The following is a 20,602-nucleotide window of genomic DNA, read 5'->3' as shown; positions in this document are numbered from 1 at the left end:
TTTGGAGAACGGATTCAGCCCCTGCAGAGATCAGTTGTGCAACTCATTCACTCAGGCCCCTTTGACTTTCCCTCTGCTAGATCAGCCCCTCTGGGAGCAGAACCCAGCTGAATGCAGACTCTCCCAATATTTTTTTTTTTGTTGCTGTTGTTAGGGGAGATGAGGGAGCACAACCTATCACTTCAATGACATTTCAGAAGTCCTTGCCCCTCTGCCTCCAGCTGCTGTTCCACAGATGGGGGACAGACACCCTAGCCCATTTCCAATGGGCAATAAAGTGAGTTGACTGCACTAATGTAATCCAGGACTGCCTCACTCAGTCCTTCCTTTCCCACATTTCCCTTAGAACTCAAACAAAAACCTCAGCTGAGGGGAAGGGCTCTCTCGACATCCAGATGGCAGCAAGGAGAGATCAATATCCACAGGCACAGCCAGCTCCCTCAGTGGCTGCAGCCCTGCAGGGCTGACACAGCATCCACTCCTGCAGAAACATCATTCCAGATCCCCTGGACAAGACTAGAGCTGTCAGTGGTGCAAATCCTGCCCCACAGCCCCATCCCCTCTGCTCAGGCACAGCTGGCTGGCACACAGCTGGGCACTGGCCCTGCCCATTAGCTCACCTCCTGAATTTTGGAGTCAAAAGCCACATGTTTGGTGCCTGAGGGCATCAATCCTTCCTCTCCCACTGCCTATGCACTGGGTGGCATAGGAGCAGGGCCAGCTTGTGCTGAGCTGGGCTGGTGACTGCCAGCCCTGCAGAGTTCCCATTACAGCAGGTCTGTGGTGCCACAGGCTGTATCCCTGCCTAGGCAAGGAGGACATGCAAGAGAAACCCCAGGCTTCCTCCAAACTGCCAAGGTTTTTGCTTTGATAACTGACTTAACCTCCAAGTACATTTCAGCTTTGCTCTGACAAATATTTTTGAAGGCTAGCATCAATAACCATGGTGAATTCTTAATTCCCTGTCTGACAACACTTGAACTCACTGCAGAAAGATCCCATCAGATTAAAAGCCCATAAGGAAATCTATTACATAATTCCCAGAATAATCTCCATCTGAGAAGACAAACATTTGCATGAAGTGATGGTGTTCAGTCGCTACATGCACATGCTGCTGGTATTATGGTTTCATAGATGTGACAACTTTGAAGCTATCAAGCCACTGCACAGGTTTGAAGAGCAATTAACTCATCTGGCTCACACAAACCACACCAAGTGCTGTGTTCCAGGGAACGATCACAGCACAGCCTGAGCCCTCCATGGAGCAACTGACTTATATCAAATTCTACTATGACTGAAATCAGCAAAAAAGTTTAAGTAATTTTTATTTTGTACTCTAAAACCAGGTGACTCATCACAGTTGATAACCCTAATTTACTGGAAGACATAGCCCTTATTGAAATGCAAGGGCTTCTGTGATCATTTAAGCTAATTTACTGCTTCCAAGGCATATAGAGTCTTCATGTTTACCTTTGCCATTGTGTTAAGAGCTTGGAGCAATCCCTCTTTTCTTTGCTGAGTAATTTTTATTCATCATATTCAAGTGCTCTCTGCACATGGAAACTTGACTTTAATTAACATGTATGCATGGAATTACAAAGTTATTACTTCATGCTAATTCCTTTATTGTCGTTTACAGACAAGAAAGATTCAGCAAAATATGCTACTCATATTTAAAGTTGCTACCTTAATCAGAAGTACTAATGAGGACTTTAGAATTCAAATTCTAGATTTCAGAATTCAAGAAAATGAAGATCTCAGAAGCAGTAGATATTCATCATTTTATTATAATTATTAAATTATTTTATATTATTCATGCAGTAAAAGCAAAAATGAGACAAAAAAGGGCAAGTCTGCTGCTTCTTTGTCCCTAATTTCCTAAGACAGGTGAAATACATGCTGAGCAAATTAGCTGAACAAACAGAGACAGAAGGGCTACTGCTCTCCAGTGCTTACCTTAGTCTCTTTGATAATGACTTTAATTAGACTTGTCTATTAAACAAGTGGTGTGCCTTGCCTTACACTTTGGCACTGAGACATACACCAGTTTTAATTATTTCAATTTTCAGAGATTACAAAAATCAGGAATATATACTTAATAGAGAGTTGCAATCAGCTTTGTACAAATTCATCACTACTAACAAACTTCCAAATACTTCAAAAAATATATTCTATTTTACCACGCTGGTTATTAAAATATTAAAGAAACAGCTTATTTTTTGCAGTGACCCAAAAGAAGGGAATAAATCATGCGCTAGAGACCAGTGCTTTAGCTGAAAGGCACTTGCAAGGGCTTCCTGGGAAAAGGCAATCTCAACTGTCTGCAGAATCCTGTCTCCTTCCAGCACAGCATCTGGAGGCCTGGGTGACCTGATCTCATTCGTGGGTTTCCAGATATACCTACAGCTAAACTGCATCCTCAGATTTGCCAATCCTGCCCCAGGAAAGGAACTGATAAATAATTGAAGAACTCAGTCTGACAGAGAGAATGAGCTCTGTACTGGGGGCATGGATTTCAGCCCTTGCTTTCACCACGGAAGATGTGTGACTGCAAACTGAGCACAGGAATGTGCCACTGAAAACCACACACTGACCCCAACCCTGCTGAGGGACAGCCTGGGACCTTGGATACAGCTGGACCACTCTGCCCTGGAAAGCTGTGGAGGGCAGGCTGAGAGGCACAGAAACATCTGAAGCTGACTAAATCCTATGTGCATTTTATACCAGACAGCATCCCTCTCCTTCAATCCTGCTCTGCTCCAAGGAGAAAAACTCCTTTCTGGAGCCTGGTACTGGCAAGGATCTCGGAAGGGATAAGAAGAACCTTCAGGATTTAAGTCTAGATGTGACTTTCCTACTAATTTCAGTTCATGCTGCACTGGATGTTGAACAGGGCCAGCCCCGGTCCCTGTGCACTCCAGCACAAGGTTCCCAGTGAGTGTCTGGGAGCAGTGAAGTGCCCCAAGGCAGCTACTGCGGAGCACCATGAGGCACTGCCCATAAACCTGTGGCACAAGTGCAAGGGGCACTGGAGAAACCAATGCAGCCCATCTTAGGTGAAGTTTGACATCAAGTAAAGCCCCAAAAACTGGGTGGAGGCAACCAAAAGCCTCCAAATGTGCAGTGTCATAAACCCAAATATTTCACCAGCAACATGCTGACAGATTTCAGTCTTCTCCACTGAGCAGCAGGTTGGATTTACAGCTCAGATTCCTACAACCTCCCCCTCAAAAAATGGTTTGACTTGTTTCATGGAGGTTTTATACATTCAATTCTCTTACCCTGGTTCTTTCTGTTCTGCAGCCTGAGGACTTTGCAACATTCACTAATATATCTCAGCTCCTTCTAAACTGGCATTTCACTGGGGATTATTTATATAAAAATACACACATACACTTCAATTATTGGTGAAAGATAATAAAGATCAACTGCCTGGGTTTTTCCCATCAAATAGAAAACAGTGACACAACATCATGTGTGCCCTCAAAAAGCATAAGCTACTCATTCCAAAGGACCCCCGTAGGATCACCCCAAAAGGTGATCTTCGAAAGGCCAAGAGATGAGGATCCCACCCTTCGCAGCCTTTGCCCTTCCCTCAGCCCTCCCAAGAATCCCCAGATACGAAGGAAATATGAGATTGGATCCATGTGAACAGGATGCAAGCACATGGATCTCATATATAACGCCCTTTACCATTAGGGAAAAGATTTTCAGCAGAGGTTCCTAACTACTCAGATAATGGCCTAATCTCTTCTCAGCCGAGTTTTAACTGAACAGAATTGAAATTCAAAGTTTAACAGATATGTGTATTTTACATTTTTGACTTGGTAACTGCACCACTGGATGCCGTTTTCATGCCAGTGAAAATGGAGCCTTTCTCCAGAGGTCAGCATTGGGAACTCAGCACAGCTGACTTCTTGCAACCAGAGACATGTTTAAATCAGTCACAGGCACCAATGTTCTCACATAATTTTGTTATACCAACTCTAATGAAAAGAAGAATCTACTCAGGATCCTTTAACAGCAAATGAAACCCCAAATACCAAATTCCTGCCTTAGAAAGGAAGCAAATCCAATCTGTCCCACAAACTGAGCACATCAGGATAACTAACATCCCTGCCTTACCTGCAGCTGCAAGAAGGGAATGTTGAAGAACTTGTGCAAGTACTTGAGGCCAAAGCTGTTCTTCATGGAAGACTCAGCATAGCGGAAATAGGAGGAGCCGGGAGGCCTGTGCCAAGCAGAGAGGAGAACACTGTACCCAGCACAACTTGCAGACCCTGAACAGGACTGAGTTACACTCCATGAGCCACCCCACAAGCCAGCCCCCACCCTCAAATGTAGCCCAGGGCATCATTCTGCTTGGACTCATTATTTTGTTCACAGCCAAAATTCACACTGAAGGGGGGCAGAAGGTGGCTGTAGGTGTGTGACAGTGTCATGTGCCTGCCAGGCTAAGAAATACTCTGTCAGGACACCGGGATGTTGGTTTTCTAAACTGGGGATTTACAAGTTGTTCATTTCACAGTGAAGGCTTTTGTTTTAAAAACCACAATCGGACTGACAAAAATAATATACAGAAATTATTTTGTAAATAAATTATTTCATCATGGATAAAGTCTTAAAACTGACACCATTTCTTTGTGCCTGACACAGGCATAAACAAATAAAGAGATGAGGAAAATGAAAAAATACCTTTAAAACATAAAACTACATAAAAAGGTACCAAATACTGAATCTTGACCAACAAATGCTATTTTATACCACGTAACAGAGCACCTTAGATCTCTGCTTAAGGGAAATGCTTGTCTGGCTGGTGAGGGACATGTGACTTGGCCGTGCCCCGCAAGTGCTGCATGGGGGATGCTCAGAGGCAGAGCAAGGACACAGCTGCACTGGCTGGCTCTGTGTAGCTCAGTCACTAGGAGCAAGGAACAGCTGTGCTGTCGGGAGAGGACTCTCTCACAGGAGAAGGACTGTCCAGAAAGAAGATGACTTGTTGGGAACAGCACTTCTGAAAGGCATATGCTGCCAGGCACTCCCTGTTTCCAGGAGCATGGCAAACAGTCTGCGCCAGATCAAAGGGCCATGGTGTCAGCGGATGCTGCTTGAGAGACACGGGGTGCTCTGGGAGCCCAAGGCAGGCGCGCAGGACAGAGGGCACGTGTGATATGGATGTGAAACACGGCAGCGACACAGTTACTGACAGGTGATGGCAGGGAGCAGCTGAGGCCCGCTGCCCTGCCCGCTCACCTGTTCAGGTTGTCAATGAGGTCCCGCACGTCGCCAGGCAGGATGACCCGGTGCTCCCCCATGTCCCGGTAATTCCCAAGCACACACACTGGAACGTGGGTCGGCACTTTAGGAAGCTCCCTCAGAATATAGTTAAATGTCCTTCATCAGAGGGGAGAGAGAGAGCAGATGAGTGGGAACATCCTTCTGTTAGCAGTTTCATGCACAAATCACAAAGAAAAAAAAAAAAAAAAACAACAGGAATTTTTTTTCCAAAATCCTTCCAAGTCTGTGGCTTCTTTACCCCATCAGAGAAATACATTAACCCTCAATATGTTTGCATGATTCTTTATTCAAAATCAACTTCAAAAGCTCAATAATCCACTTTCACCAGAACCCTCACATCTCCTACAGCAACCTCAGTCATGAAAACTGTGGGGTCAGCAGAAGGAAAGGATTCCCTCCCTTCAGCTCTCCACAGGCTCACTGACCCACACCAAACCTGAACAACACCAGCCTAAGTAATAGCAGGAGCTCTAACCCCCTCCTCTTTCCACTCTGGATTCCTTATCTCTCTCACTCTCCTCAGATGTGCAAAACCAACAGTTCATTACTTCTGTAGATTAATGCAGCCCGGGGCCTCTAAATAATCCTTACTAATACCAGCTTCTTGGGAATATCTCACAAGCATCTTCCTTTTCCTTGTGTTCTGGGGAGCAGGGGTTTGCAAAATGCACTTTGCACCTGTGATAGCACTAATTATCAAGCCTCAGCCAGCAGCATATCAGCAATTGCAGCACACAACCCACTGGGACAATGCTTGTTTGGAACAAGCCCAGGAGAGGAGTGTATTAAAAGCCATGTCATAAGATAAAGCTTTTATTTTAAAGGATACAAGCTGGCTCCAACTCATTAGGCTGGTTATCAGCTTCCAAATGCAACTAGGAATCTGGAAATCTGCAAGTCATTTGTTTTGCCTGAACAAGGGAGAATCACATGGTGCCAGTAAGGGTCTCTTACCACTGCTTGGTGATGTCAAACATCATAACTACACCGTTGCAGTTCTTATAGACATCCAGGAACTCTGCATCCAGAGCCATTTCTGATTCTGCCTGAAGAAATAAAGGCAAAGAAGCAGTAAATAACTGGATTCAACTTCAGGCTGATACAGGACACAATGGATACAGTACTGACTGAGTAAACTTTCTGAAGTGACAACCACTGTAAGGAGTACCCATGGATTTCACACCACTAGCACTGAAATAAGATCCTTGGTGGTTCCCAGCTTCCATTTCCCATAGGAACAGGACGTGAAGCACCTGATGGTCTCTGACAGCACATGCTAAAACCCGCCCCTGTCCTTTCCCCTGTGCTCCCAAATCCTGTGTTGGCAAGAGAACTCCATACAAACCACAAACGGAAGGACAGAAGACGCAGCTCCCATTCCATCTTTTTCCAGACTCAGATATTGGTTCTACTCTTAATGCTGCTGGTGTCCAAAAGCAGGAGGCAGTTTCTCCCATGGAGGGCTGACAGGAATAGTACCCAATTGGTTTTTCATCACTTGGACTCTGCATGCTGCTAAGTCCACATAGGTACCAGCTTGGTCTCCATGGTCCCAGCTCAGTCTCCATGACTCCTACTGGAATTTGGTGCCTGGGAACAATTCTCACTCCTTTCCCAGGAGTGGAAAATGCACCCACATTTGCAAAGGAAGAAACAGCTGTGGTAACTGTTCTCATAAAGGCTTTTCCCATGGGAGAATATTTTGAGGAAAATTCTCCTCATCTGAGCCTGAGCAGATGGGTACCAGTGAGAGTGCAACAGCCCAGCTCCGAGGAGCAGCCAGAGCAGGGCATCATCACTTCTTCAAGCCCCACAAGAAGGCCCTGCAAAAGGAATTTCTGCCTCAGCCCACAGAAGACAGGTACAAAGCTGCTGAGCAAACATCTAGGGCACAGTCATTCCCAGTGACACAATGGAAAACAGCAGGGAAGTTGCAGTGAGGGCAGGAGCAGGGCTGAAATGCACAGAGCAACGAATGAAGAACATTGGCATCACCCACTGTCCCTCATCCACCTGTCAGGCAGGCCTTAGAGCAGGAACAAATAAAGAACTTGCTCCCCATGGACCAAAGGTGGACAAGAGGCCTCAGACCTCTGAATTCTAGGTGACTCACCTCCTGAGGGTCATTCTCCAGTTTCAAACCATCTCCTCGTTTTTTGCATTTTCCTTAAAAAGAATCGTAAAAAACATAAAAAGCATTACATTGGACAAAGAACTGGACGATGAGTCTGGACAGGTGCACAGCAGTTTGAACATAACCTTAAAGCAAATCCTACTTCTACTGTAAACCTGGGGGATAAGGAGGGGTGGGATAGGCATGCCTTGCTGAAGAATCCCAGCTAGTCTATTCAAAAATGAACAGTAAAGCAATCCTAAGACAGAACTTATCCAAGAAGAAATCCAAGAGAAATCAAATAAACTGTGGGAAAGGAGTTCTGGAGATGGAGAGACAGCCTACATGTGCTCCAAAGGCCCTAGCCAGAGGGTCAGGTCTGGCCATCACTAGTGAAGGCACAGAAAAGAAATCCTCCAGAAGCACCACCCAAAGCACACAGTAATAAGCCAGGTAGCAGGTACAACTCTGATTAGGCTCCCAGAAAACTGCAAGAAGCAACGTGCCTAATGTATGTAGAATTCACTAGAAAACCACTCTAGAGACTTGCTCTGCAGTCCCACAACCATGGTCCCACCTGCAAGAATCTAGTGGTTTCTCTCCAACTCATCTGCTTCCCCTAAGGCAGTTAAAGGGCAGCCCCTGAGGCTTCTCTCTTTCCTGACACCTTAGGGAAGCATTTTTCTGACATTTTAAAGTATCACTGGCATTTAACTCAGCACTCCAGAAACTGAGTGTTTTAAACTTCAGCCTCCCTGGAAACTTTGTGTCAAATCAATTACACACTGACTGTGTTTCCAAATCCTATAGACCCGAGTCTCAGCAGAGGTGTATCTATGATTATCCAGTAGCCATCAGCTGACATGACTTTCTGGTGTAGACACTTGGCTCTAAGGATTGCCAGGAATCCCAACATCTTCTGTCACCTCCTGCCAAAGAATTTTAGTGTGGACACACCATGAAAAAATTTGGCCTCTTGTTTAAACTGAATGTTCTGAGTTTCCAGAATTTTATCAATGATAAGCATTGCACAAAGAATAACCCTGCAAGATCAGGAGTTATGTCTGACAGATACCGAGTACCTCCCAGATGTTACTGACAGCATTTAAGAACTGTACTTCTGAAATAACTTTGTTGTGTATTTTCCTAGTCTAAATAATGAAGAGTTCAGTAAATTATACTTGGCACAGAAATTTCCTGTGTCGCTGATAACAGAAGGTGTTGACAGCTCAGATGCACCTGAGAAATTTTTGCCATTGACTCTGTAAAAGACTATGTAACGCTGAGGACCAAAGTAGCTTCCACCAGCTCTTCACTCTGCTGAATCACACGTGGAATTCAGGGTTCTGCCACATGCTGCATGTGAAATGTTTTTCCTGCACACAGCTCAAGGATAAATAGTAATAAAATACAGTTATTCAGAAAAGCTCTAATGCTGCATGCTACAGCAGGCGATTCTGGGGGTGCTTCTGTGCATCACTACAAAATGTTTGCCCCACTCATGTCAGCTTACTGCTGACATCTGAAAGTAGCAGAAATACTAATTCTGATCCCTCCTCATTTGGGCAATGAAACTGTTTCCCTGAAGGATCCAAGTATGGGCTCTGATTGTTCCCCATGCAGCCGAAGGTGTGGGATGTCTAGGCCATGCATGTCTTTTCCCTCTTCAATTAATTTCAAGTGAGTGACATTTGTGTGGCTTTGAATATCCAAACATCGCTATTTCTGCAGTCACTGCTGAAAATTATGCTTGGCATGACCTAAATTTCTAGGTATTAAAAGAGAAGCCCAAGCAACCACAAATACCCTCCCATCAGTCCTCCCATCCTGAGAAATCAAGGTGTCTGTCTAACCTGGGCACATTGACAGTCAATGCTTTGAGACAGAATATACAGCCTGCACACCTCTCCCTGCTCATGGTTTTCTGTGTGTATCCAGAGGAATGAGTAATATTCCTGCACACTGCTCATCAGTGCTGCAAAGGAGGTCACCTCAAAGGAGTCATAGAGCTAAAAAGCGCATGTGTGTACAGATTCATGCATAAGCTCTATTTTTGGAACCCAAACTGCAGGATGAACCAGACAAAGATAATATCTATGCAGTCACAAGATGTAATTCAGCCTGTAAAGGCAAGGGCACAGTGAGAATTGTGTCACTGTATGCATGAGGTCCAGATTTTGAGGTTGTACCTATGTGTAATGGAGGAGCTTCAATTAGAAAACATGGGTGGGCATGCTGCAATGGCTCAGGTCCCCTCCCTAGAACGATGGCTGCTCCTCATTTACAGGCATAAGAGCAACTCTGGCACTAAATACACTTGGCAGCTGTGCCCTGGAGTCTACAGAACAGCTCCGACTGGACAATGGGGCTGTGATCATCACTTGAGTCTCTGCAGCAGTATGTACCATCAGTTTTGCTGCAGGATAGAAGGATTTGGTACAACTTGCCAACAAATGCAGTCCACCATGCAAGGGGGCTGCTTCCCTTCACCAGTTTAAAATACACATCTGGAATAGCTGCATCCCTTGTGTTATCTAACTTGGAACATCTGAAAATAATAGAAATATTAATTCTTATCTTTCCTCCTTCTTGCAGGACATGTCTGGGAGGCAGAGGGGGTGAAGGTGCAAGGAGGAAAGGAATCTTCAATTCAAGGGAAAGTGTTTGTCTATCTTGTGGGCAACAGAAAAAAAATATGATTTGATGCCTTCAGTCATGTATCAGAAAATATGTGGGAACCAAAGTGGCAGAAGTTACAAGACAGGAATTTACAACTGTTCCTGAATCCCCTGCATTCAAGCAGCTTCTCTGAATTCAAGATCTGTTATAGCTTTATGACCTGCAGCAGTTACACAACTTGCTGCAAAGCCAGAAAGATGAGTCAGGATTGGGATTTCTGCTAAGAGAGATCTTTCCTGTGCTCTGTCAGTTGCAAGAGCAGCAAAGGAGATATTTACTAAACATGCCACAAAAAATCCAATACAATCCATGGCTGGAGGCAAGCGAATCTTGGGAAGATTTTAACAAATGGCAGCTTTCCAGACATGATCCCAGCTCCCCGAGCAGGCCCAAGGAGAAAGCAGCAGGCAGCAAGGAAGTCTGGACTCCAGGGGGATCTGTACATTTTAAAAAATAATCCCAAATAGTCAAGAACAAGCCAAGAGGAGCAGCACAGTCTGACAGCTGCAATTCCTCACTGCCTCACCACACTAACCAACCTCACAGCTTTTAAGCTTTCACAACAAACCTCCCCACATTTCCAAATTATCATCTGGATGCTAAATAACCAATACCAAGCTAAGTCACCATCCAGGCAGGGCCAGCATAGCTGCCCTCTGCATCCCAGTAGATTTTGGAGGGAAAATCCACATTGCTGAACCAGCAAGGACAGGGAGCACACTTCTAGGGAGCACCAGGAGAAACACCACTCAGGAAAATCACTGTTAACTTCAGCCCAGAAATGCACATCAAGTTTTCAGGGTGCAACTCCTGCAATTTCCCCAGCCCCCTGTGGCTGCAGAACAGCAGCACTGCTCAGCAGGCGAGAGCCTAAAGCTGCTTTACACAACTGAAGCTGAAAACTGCAGTTCATGGATGCTCCGGTTAGTTAGTTAAGCTATAACCCACATCAGGGCTTTCAACACAGTTTCCCCCCTCATTTAAACAGAGGTCTCCTAATTTCCTCTGAAAATGAAACAGGGAAATGATGGCAAAAGAATTTCAGCCTGGAAAGCTTCATGTTGATGTGTGTTCAGAACATGCATTTTTTGACAGTTTCAAATGCAGCCTGATAAATGCAGTGTTCTGCCCAACTCTAAATATGCACATGAGCCAGGATCTGGCAGGCAAGGGAAAAAAATGGAGGATCTAGTCTTGTCAGCACTATGCTACAGCAGCACTGGATACTTTACTACTGCAAGTCTACAGTCCAGTATGGCTCTCACCCAAAGCACCACGCAGGAGGATTTTTTGTCCTAAGCATACAGAAGGAAAACAAAAATGTCATTACATTAGGATGAAAGTTAGATATGAGTGAGCTCTTAATGCTTAATATGAACATTTTCCTAAAGTTATGCTTATCAGGAATCCACAATGCTATGGCAGTAGGAAAGGATTTGATTTCATTAACATCATGATGATCTGATTTTTACACTGCACGGATTGAGCACAACCGATTGCAAAAAAAATACATATCCGTGGTCCATAAGTACGGATCTTAACAGAGTGAGTTTTGTTTCAAAAGAATACAAAGTGAAGGGAAGACAGTCCTTTAAGATTTCCAACATAGGCTCTGCTGTCAGAAATCAAAGCAGGACCAGAAGAGCTGTTATCAACATCTGTGCTTAGCACATCCTGTCCCCTTCACCAAAAAAACAAGTCTCTAAGTTGAGAAGATGACTCTACTCAGAGAAGCTATTCACAGAAATAAGTGCTAGAACCACATGATTCCCAAATTAAATGTCTATCTATTCATACCAAAGCTGCAAGGCAGCGAGAACACAGATGTTTTGCTCAGATTCCAGACCTCCACTTGTTATCCCACTATCTGAAAGCCAAACTAATCAGACTGACTTCAGCAGTAACTCTGGCCTACGCAAGGATTTGTCTACCCTGTGAAAACTGGGGCTTAAAACACTAAAAAGATAAAGTGCTCAGGATTTTCATTTAAAGTTCATGACTCAGGTTTATCCTGAAGGCTCCATTAGGTATCTGAACTAGAGGTGCTACTGCTAATTGTCTTTTTTCCCTATTTTAAATACAGTTCAGCTGACATGAAAAACTACGTTTCTCCTTTTCCCTATTGTACTTTTAGTTTTTGGTGTAACACAAGTATAAGTTAGACAGGTGATGCTTCTGAGATGCCACTCCACCGAGGAATGCCTGAGAACACGGATTCCAGCTAAGGCTGCAGGAAAGGCAGCACCAGACAAACCATCAAAGCTTGAGTTTCAATGACTATGGCCAAAAAATTTGACAGACGCCAAACAAGAAGCATCACTCACAGAACAAGAGCTGCTCACCTGTGCAGCTGCTTTCCTGACCATACTCACAGACTAAACCAGGAGCCTGGCTGGTACTAAATGCCTCTTAGAAGCCAAACAACACCTGCATTTGGGGCTACAGAATGGGCTGTGGAGATTTACATGTCAACCCCAACCCCCTCCAGGAACAGATCCCACTGCATCCCATTTGCATTGCATCCAGACTGTGTCTTCACAGATGTTTTGGTTTTGCTCTTTATAAAACAAAAGTTTATACTCTGACAAAAATTGAAAACTAATGACAAATGTATTTATATATCATAAAATTTTCCTGGCTAAGCATTTAGAAATGCACATATTGCATTTTCTGTCCTAGTGAATTTAAGTAATTGGCTTCTCTTTCATCCTTCCACCCTGCAAACATTACCCACTGCAGCTATGGTTTTACCAATTTAACAATAGAATGCCTTCACAAAAACAGCTCCACAAGAACTTTCATAACCAGAATAAAGAACTCAAAACTTGTCTAAACATTAAAGGAAACTATAAAGGGGAGAAGGTGAAGTTTATTCAGGAGCTCAGAGAACTGGAATACACAGAGCAGCAAGTGCTTCATCTGTCATAAGCACGTAGAACAACTGCTTCTGAACACTGGGTTTGATCTGAAGTTCAGATTCCAGATAATGGGTTCTAGCATAGGGGGCTCACCTCTCCTTTCCTTATTCTTTCAGGAAGTGATATAATAAATACAGATTTTTTTAAAAGCAGAAGTAAGCAGGTATTTCTGAATTCCATTTAAGTTTTTAATTAAAACTGAGCAAGAACAATGGATCTTCACTAGAAAGGAAGTTATAACTCTTACCTTTGTCCACTACATCCCAGACTTCAACTTTCACAATGTCATCAGTGGCTGGAAGCACAACAGAACACAAAGGGTTAGAAAGTTTCAGTAAAACATTCATCACTCAGAGAGCCCAACCCAAATCCAACATGGAGGAATGTCAAAGCATAGGAATGTCAAAAGCAAAGCAAATTATATGCAAGAAAAAAAACCCAACCACAAGAAGGCAGTGAGCTGTTGAAGGTGCAAGCTGTCCAGCAAAACCAAGCTGTCTAAAGAACTTCATAAACACTCTTAGTCACATAAGTGATGGCTGGATTTCCTTTCTGGTTCATGTCAGGTTTGAAGCGTGTTGTAAGTATTTTGCGTAGACTGTTTTCATAACATACAGAGGTTTACAAAGCCTTTCAGAAAAGATAAAAATCTAATTTTGAGAATAAAGTCTGGTTTATAAACAAGGCATACAACTGGCAAAAGGAATACACACATTTAAGAAAGATCAATCACAGCATTTCCATGACAGCCAATGCACAGTCCTGCAGCTAGAGAAACCCATTCTCTCTGCACATTTCCAGGTATATTTTGTGAAAAGTAAGGTCTCACTAGCAATTTTGCTTCCTAGAGCTGCAGTATCAGTAAATTGTAACCAGCAACATCTATTTGAGTTGCTAAAATCTGAAGCAAGACATGCAGAATTCTAACTCCAGTGATTGCTGGTACCCACAGGCAGCCAATTCACATTCAGGTGGCCTGAAGGTTGAGTAGCTCTGGATCAATATTTCCATGGAATACAAATAAGAAGTCTGATTTTCAGGAAGATGTCCCAAGAAATGGCTGCTTTTTGGAAATATCACAGGCTTTGAAGCAAAAGCTTGTACTTGAAGCAGCTCTGAATATAGAGCTGGAATAGGAGGACAATGCCTCAGAGTAGAAAATAAGATCATAGGATGGCATGAGAGTTTATCTAAGTGTCACTATCAAACCAGGAGGCATTTTCTATACAAAACTCACTCTTGGCTTAATGAAATGTTTCAAAATATTGTACAGACAGATTATGACTAAAGGAAAACTTTGATCCTTTGCTTCTGGAGAAATACCTTTTTTTTATATTTATGCATGAAGCAACAACAGCCTCTGTTTTTCTCACAGTAATTCCTGCTTAACTTCCTATATGCCAGCTGGGCAGGAGGCACTGGATGAACAGGAGACTCCCCTGGGTCAGCCCAGGCAGTGCCTCACAGGACTGAAAGCACAGGGCAGTACAGCACCCACAGCACAAAAACTTCTGCTCAAACCACTACACCCCACTAATTAACTCAGTCCCTGAATATTTCTACAGATAATCAAACTGGGTAGGCTAAAGTCCAACCTGTGAATCACTTACCTGGCACCCAGGTGAGCCAGCTCCTCCCGCCAGGCACTGGCACTGCAGGAGCTCTCCCTGTGCCCCTGCAGGTGCAGGGACACAGATCAGCTACTGGAGGTCTGCACCTGATTCCTGCCCTGCAGCTGGCAAGGCAACCGCAGTGCCTTTCCACAGTCAAGATTTGCTGCAAAAGGGTAAGAGATATTTACCTTCCCCGAGTTTTGTATGGGCTCAGGAGGAGCCCAGGAGGCTGTTTGATCTTTCCAGAAGTGCCATGTGAAGCAGTACACCAGGACTAACGGTTCAGAGGAGGCAGCCCTTAGGTTGACCCTAGGGCCTAGCACTGGCACTTTGCTCCTGAGCTCTCCACCCCCTTCCCAGGAGCCAAACAGGCCCTCAGTTAGGATGTGCTGGCCTGCTGAGTGATTCCCACAGAACTGACACCCTGCTGAGCAGCAGCAGTCCTGGCAGCTGGGGAGCTGAACCCCCTGACCCCACAGACCTGCTTTACACCCTTCTGGCTGAGGGGAAGGGCAGAATTTCTCAAAGAAAACCACTTGAGACCCAGGAAACACATATTTCCACACTTTTCTTGCTAGCTCACAACCAGGAAGTGCTTCCCTTTCATCACCAGTGTCACTCCTGATTATCCTGATCATGCAAGAGGATAATTGCTTTAGTGCTGCTTCGTTGGCTTTGGTATGTGACTCATACCCAGCAGCATCTCACCCGAAGGAGCTCTGTGATAGCAAAAAGAATGCAAATTTATCCTTTCAACTCCCTAACTTGGATTAGCACAAACCACGGATCAAAGTACTCCAAAGATCTGTCCTGAGCTGCTATTTGACCAGACACTCCATGGCCAGTGGCACACTGAGCACTGCTTTTTGAAAAAACGATGGAGAGCCATGAAAAGGCTCCAATTGCAAGAAAGCTCATTTAAAACTAAGAATTTTCACACTGTAGGTGGGTTCATCACCAGGACCGCACAGGCCCTCAGACATTTTTTTTACCCTCATTCAATGACAGGATTTACTTCCTGTGCTCTGGATCACAGATCCTACAGTGCAAAGCAACTCTGCCACCCCTCATTCCCACCCCTCACGCCTTTGAAGGATCTGAGCACAACTATTTGTCAATTTTTATTTCAGACTCCCTTTCTCAGGCTGCCAAACTCTGCCAAACAGACCAGTATAATCCAAAAAAGTGTTCCTTAGGGTCAGGAATGGTAATTCCTTACTTGGACACAAAAATTACAAATACCTATTACAACTGGCACAGAAAAGCAACTTTATTCATTCTGAATAAGAAGTAACTCAGATTCTGCTACCTTTATTAATGCCTCCAGTATAAAATTTCTGAAGGTCCTACATTTTGCATCTAAAATGGAATTCTTCTAAGACCAGGCAATGTAAGAATCCTTCAATATTTGATGATTAAATTAGCGATTTAATTAACATCTGTAAATATTTGCCAACTACCAACTACCTCATAATGTTTATTCAAGGTAGCCTGAGAGCATGAACATAGGAAAAACAAACTTTATTTTTCCTCTACAGATTAACATGGCCAACAGGGCAGGATTTAGACCTGAACGAAGTACCCTGAGGGCCTATGTCACCAGTCTTGGATGGAAACTTCTCACAGCAGGAAACAGACTTCACAATGTCTTTAAAATGGGGGTTATCTTTTGAAATGTATCGTAAGAAAGTCAATGGAAAACATCCTAAATTAGTGGAAATTATTACTAAGACAATAGTACAGTGTTTTACAATGTAAAAGAAACAAATGAAAGGCACAGTTTCAGCTACAGCTTTGCAAGTAGTTTTACAAGGTAAGCAACACTTCACCTTGAGAAAAGTCCATCAGCATCTGTACACACTGCTGTCAGCTCTGGCTGGGGAGCTCTACAGAAATGCAGCACACCAAGGTTAGAAGTGGGCCCTAGAAATAACCTATACACCTGTGGGTCTCAGCACACAGCAAAGCCAGCCTCAGGTGCAGGTGTTTTCTACCCTAGGATTGCATCAGTGTTGAAAAAGCAGTGCCTGAGCCTTGGCTCAGGGAAAGAAATGCAGATACAGGTGAGATGACTGGATCTTCCTCCAAACACCCTTTTGCATGTACACATTTTGTACCTGTTCATGGATACAGTTAGATATGAATAAGCCTCCTAAAATAAATGCCAGACTCCCAGGCTGTATCCAACACAAGTGTTGTGTTACCTGCACCTATCAGAGAAGAAACCCAACTCTGATGCTTTAATGCATGATACTGTAGAAAGGCACAATTAACACTCAGTGATTCTTTACACTTGGGTTTCTAGGAGAGAGGAATTTTTTTTCTTACTCTGATCTAAGTCTGTTTAGGCTGAAGCATTCAAATTTGATTTTGGAGATAGTTTCCACCGCCATCCAACTTGTAAGCTCTGTGTTCATTCCTGAGTAACTGATGTGCAGACATCCTGAGAGGAAGGAAGAGGAGTGAGGGGAAGGATGCCACAGCTAACATACACCATACCAGAGATTTGGCTGCAGATGGGAAACACCTCTGTGTGACCACAGCAGATCTGCTGGTGAACACATCCTGTGGCTCTGTGAGCATTATCACGAGACTTGGGCATCATGGTATCACCTGGCAATTCAAATTTGGTGGTGAATTAGACACAGCACTCAATTTGGTGCACACCCCACTGCACAAGGTGTTCTCCCAGCTGGGAGGAGTTGGGTAGAACCTGATTCAACAAAAGATCAGAGTGAGGCAGATGGACTATGTCTGATAATGACAAACAACTGCTGACCTTTTTTGTACAGCATACTCAGTCTTACAGAGCACTTGCATAATGAATCAGGAGTTCATCCCACAAGGCTGTGGCATTCTTGATCAGCAACCTGAAAGCTGGAATTAATGCACCGTTGAATCACAACCTTACGCAACTTCATTGCCTGCAGTGTCTTTTCCAGGTGGGATGCAGGGCTTTCACAGCCACTTGCAAGCAGTAAAATAAAAATTAAAACCACACCTGATCACTCAGACTGTAGCAAAAACTTTAAAAAGGCACTGACACTTCTGTGCTTCAGTAAGCCAGTCTAGATCTAACAGTACTACAATAATTTTTGAAATCCTCCCCAATCACCAGAATCTCTTTATATTTTCATCAGTGAAATTCAGTTTGCACCATGTATCCACTTCTAGGCAACACAGTAACACCCAAAACAGAGTGGGCTTCAGAGACAGATTTATACAACAACCCCTCCTCATTAACATGTCAAGCATATTCCAAATATTTCAAATACTTCAGACCACCTATTAAACACTTCCCTTAAATTGTGGCTTCCACAGACATATTCTTTAGCATTTATAACATAGAGCATCTGACAAAAACATGCCTAAGAAACTATGAAAAATTAAAAAGCATGAAGAGAGACCATTTTGTTTCCCAAGCAGACAGAGAAGAAAAAAGCAAATGAAGCTGCGGTGGAATTTCCTCCCCCAAGGCACTGTCCCATGACTGTCACTCCCTCCACCCTCTTCCGTCTTACTTTTGTAATTCCAGTGGATGCTGGTGACTTGGATCTCCTGAGTTGGAATATATTCCTCAATAAACTTCTTTCCCTGCAGTCGGTGCCAGAGGGTGGTTTTCCCAGTGTTCCTGTCCCCACGGATGACAATTTTCACTGAAGAAAAGAGCAAGCAGACAATTAAAGTGATTAAACACAACTTGAAGAATGCTGTGAAAAGCATGCTAACTTTTTGCAGGCATTATTCAGCTATAATTAGTCCTCCCATACTACACAGGCATGATGGGGCTCATTAGAAAAAATGAGCCTCAGTCATTTAAATCAGTGTTTATTCAGTAACTCACACCAGCTCAGTAGAACAAACCAACAGCAAGGTTGAATCTTCAGAATCTGCACAACTCCAGCCAGCTGAGCCTCTGCTGTTTGACAGACACACTTGACCCCTTAAGCAAAACAGCAGCAGTTTGGTTCAGGCTTTAAAGGAAGCAAAGGGCTGAGCCATGGCTGGGCCAGACCAAGAATTCCTCTAGGAAAGGCAGAGAGGAGCAGTGACACAGCCAGCATTAGGGCACATGAGCTTGGAACACCACACCAACCATGGATTAACACAAGAATACCAGGTGGCTTTTCCAAAACTCATTTATCAAGGAACAAAGAAAGATGTGGGTACAAGGAGTCTCCTGCACACCCTTCCCATTGAATGCAATCAGACTATGAGCCTCCACGTTATCCCGTCAATATGACAGACGGGATGAGCCTATGAGCCTTCCCTGAGCTCTCCGTGCCCAGCGGTGCGGCTGCATGGTGGGACTTCTCCTGAAGCTGGGACACCTCTCAAGCTTCTCCTTGAGGCAGAGACCTTTTAGCCCTGACAGACTGGGAGTCTAATCTGAGCTCTTTCTGAACTGCAGCTGGACTGTCTGCCTGTGAGTCTCCCCTTCAACTGGAACACCTCTCTAAGTCTGAGGTCCCTTACCTGGCAATAAGAGATCCCTCCTTGCCCAACACATCCTCAGTAAGGAAATGATGGCATGTGGAATTGATACTAATGAAATTGATACTCAGTATTAATTATTATAAACTCTGTATAGATAAGTCCATTAGACACAAACTGTCCAAGTCTGAGACTAAGATCGGACCCAGAAGCACCTAAGCTCCATTAAAGAATTTAGAAAGGGGGGGTCCCCTCTGAGCCTCATAACTCAACAGGAGGGTCTCTGTGTCACTCATTCCACCTCGATTCTAAGTCGATTTTCCTCGGGGTGTTTCATGCATGTGGTCAGTAACAGAGTGAACATTGCCATCGACCTTTGTCAAGTTGCACTTGAACAATATCATATCTGGACCACTTTTGCTTGTACAGCTGCTGTTCATTCTTTAAGTGATCTGAATCACCCATTTGCAACAACCTCCCACCCTCCTGCCTTCTCTACCTCTCCCTGGCCCTTACTCCTACTTTGTCATACCCTTTTCCATTGCTGGCCTTTTATGACAGGCTCTTCCTTCCATTATCTCCTCTATCATTTCCCTTTCTCCTTAAACACTTCTTATGCCTCGAGAGACTAGAATCATAGAATGGTTTAGGTTGGAAAGGACCTTTAAGATCAACTATTCCAACATTCCCTCAGCACTGCCAAGGCCATCAGTAAACCATGTCCCCAGGTGCCACATCCACGTGGTTTTTAAATCCCTCCAGGGATGGGGACTCCACCACTGCCTCGAGCAGCCTGTGCCAGAGCTGGACAACCCTTTCTGCAAAGAAATTTTCCCTAATAGCCAATCTAAACCACCCCATGTGCAATTTGAGGTTGTTTCCCCTCCTGTTACTTGTTAGAGGAGGCTGATGCTCACCTGGCTACAGCCTTCTGTCACCAGGCCCTTGTGTTGGTTGCTTCAGTTTAGACAGAAACTCTTTCAAACTCTTCCAGGGAAAGCAAGTGTCCAAAATAACAAAAATTGTAGCAATTAATATCATGAACTTTCCAGAGTCAATTAAAACGTTATCTTGCTCTTTCTGGAAACACTACCTCGTATTTTCTAAATTTTCTGTTACATTTTGGAAATTCTTTTTTTAATGCCAACTTTCTTTTTACTGGCAACCACATAGCTACTGGAAAACATAAGCTGACCAAACTGAATTTTTAATATTGTGTTTTGATTTGGAGCTATGATCCCCTGGAAAATGGGCCACCTCAGAGACATCTAATGGCAAACAGGTAATTAACATTAGGTTATGCATCCTTATTTGGGCAAGGAGATCTGAGACAGAAGGCTGCCTTCTGGTGCAGCTCAGGAGCTGCTGCAGTCATTTCAGAAGAGCTGAAGAGGTCAACTTGAAGATAAAGCACACAATGTCTGAGGAGGAATTCTGTCTATTGCTGCAGTTCCTTTGTGCTTTTTTGTAGTAGACAGAGGTTTATTCTTTTTCAGAGCTGTTTATTCTTTTTCAAAATTATTTACCACACCAGGATAATAAAGGCA

General features: G+C 43.9%; 1 protein-coding gene and 1 long non-coding RNA gene across 2 annotated transcripts in view; one reads left to right on the top strand and one right to left on the bottom strand.

Moving 5' to 3' along the window:
- The window catches only part of RABL6 (RAB, member RAS oncogene family like 6), a 53,504-nt gene that overhangs the window by 27,507 nt on the left and 5,395 nt on the right, over positions 1–20,602 (bottom strand). The window contains exons 2-7 of the mRNA XM_068211669.1: positions 18,143–18,277; positions 13,256–13,303; positions 7,412–7,464; positions 6,253–6,344; positions 5,254–5,394; positions 4,126–4,231 (exon numbers count right to left, since the gene is read on the bottom strand). Of these exons, the coding sequence (XP_068067770.1) occupies positions 4,126–4,231; positions 5,254–5,394; positions 6,253–6,344; positions 7,412–7,464; positions 13,256–13,303; positions 18,143–18,277 (575 nt within the window). The remainder of the gene's footprint in view (positions 1–4,125; positions 4,232–5,253; positions 5,395–6,252; positions 6,345–7,411; positions 7,465–13,255; positions 13,304–18,142; positions 18,278–20,602) is intronic.
- On the top strand, positions 16,164–17,622 carry LOC137486410 (uncharacterized). The gene is made up of 2 exons (XR_011005716.1): positions 16,164–16,530; positions 17,046–17,622. It is a non-coding gene; the product is annotated as an uncharacterized lncRNA (long non-coding RNA).

Source organism: Anomalospiza imberbis, chromosome 21 (assembly GCF_031753505.1).
Source record: "Anomalospiza imberbis isolate Cuckoo-Finch-1a 21T00152 chromosome 21, ASM3175350v1, whole genome shotgun sequence".
NCBI classification, from domain to species: Eukaryota; Metazoa; Chordata; class Aves; order Passeriformes; family Viduidae; genus Anomalospiza; species Anomalospiza imberbis.
The sequence above is the reverse complement of the archived record's forward strand: the minus strand, read 5'-3'. Positions and strand labels throughout refer to the sequence as shown.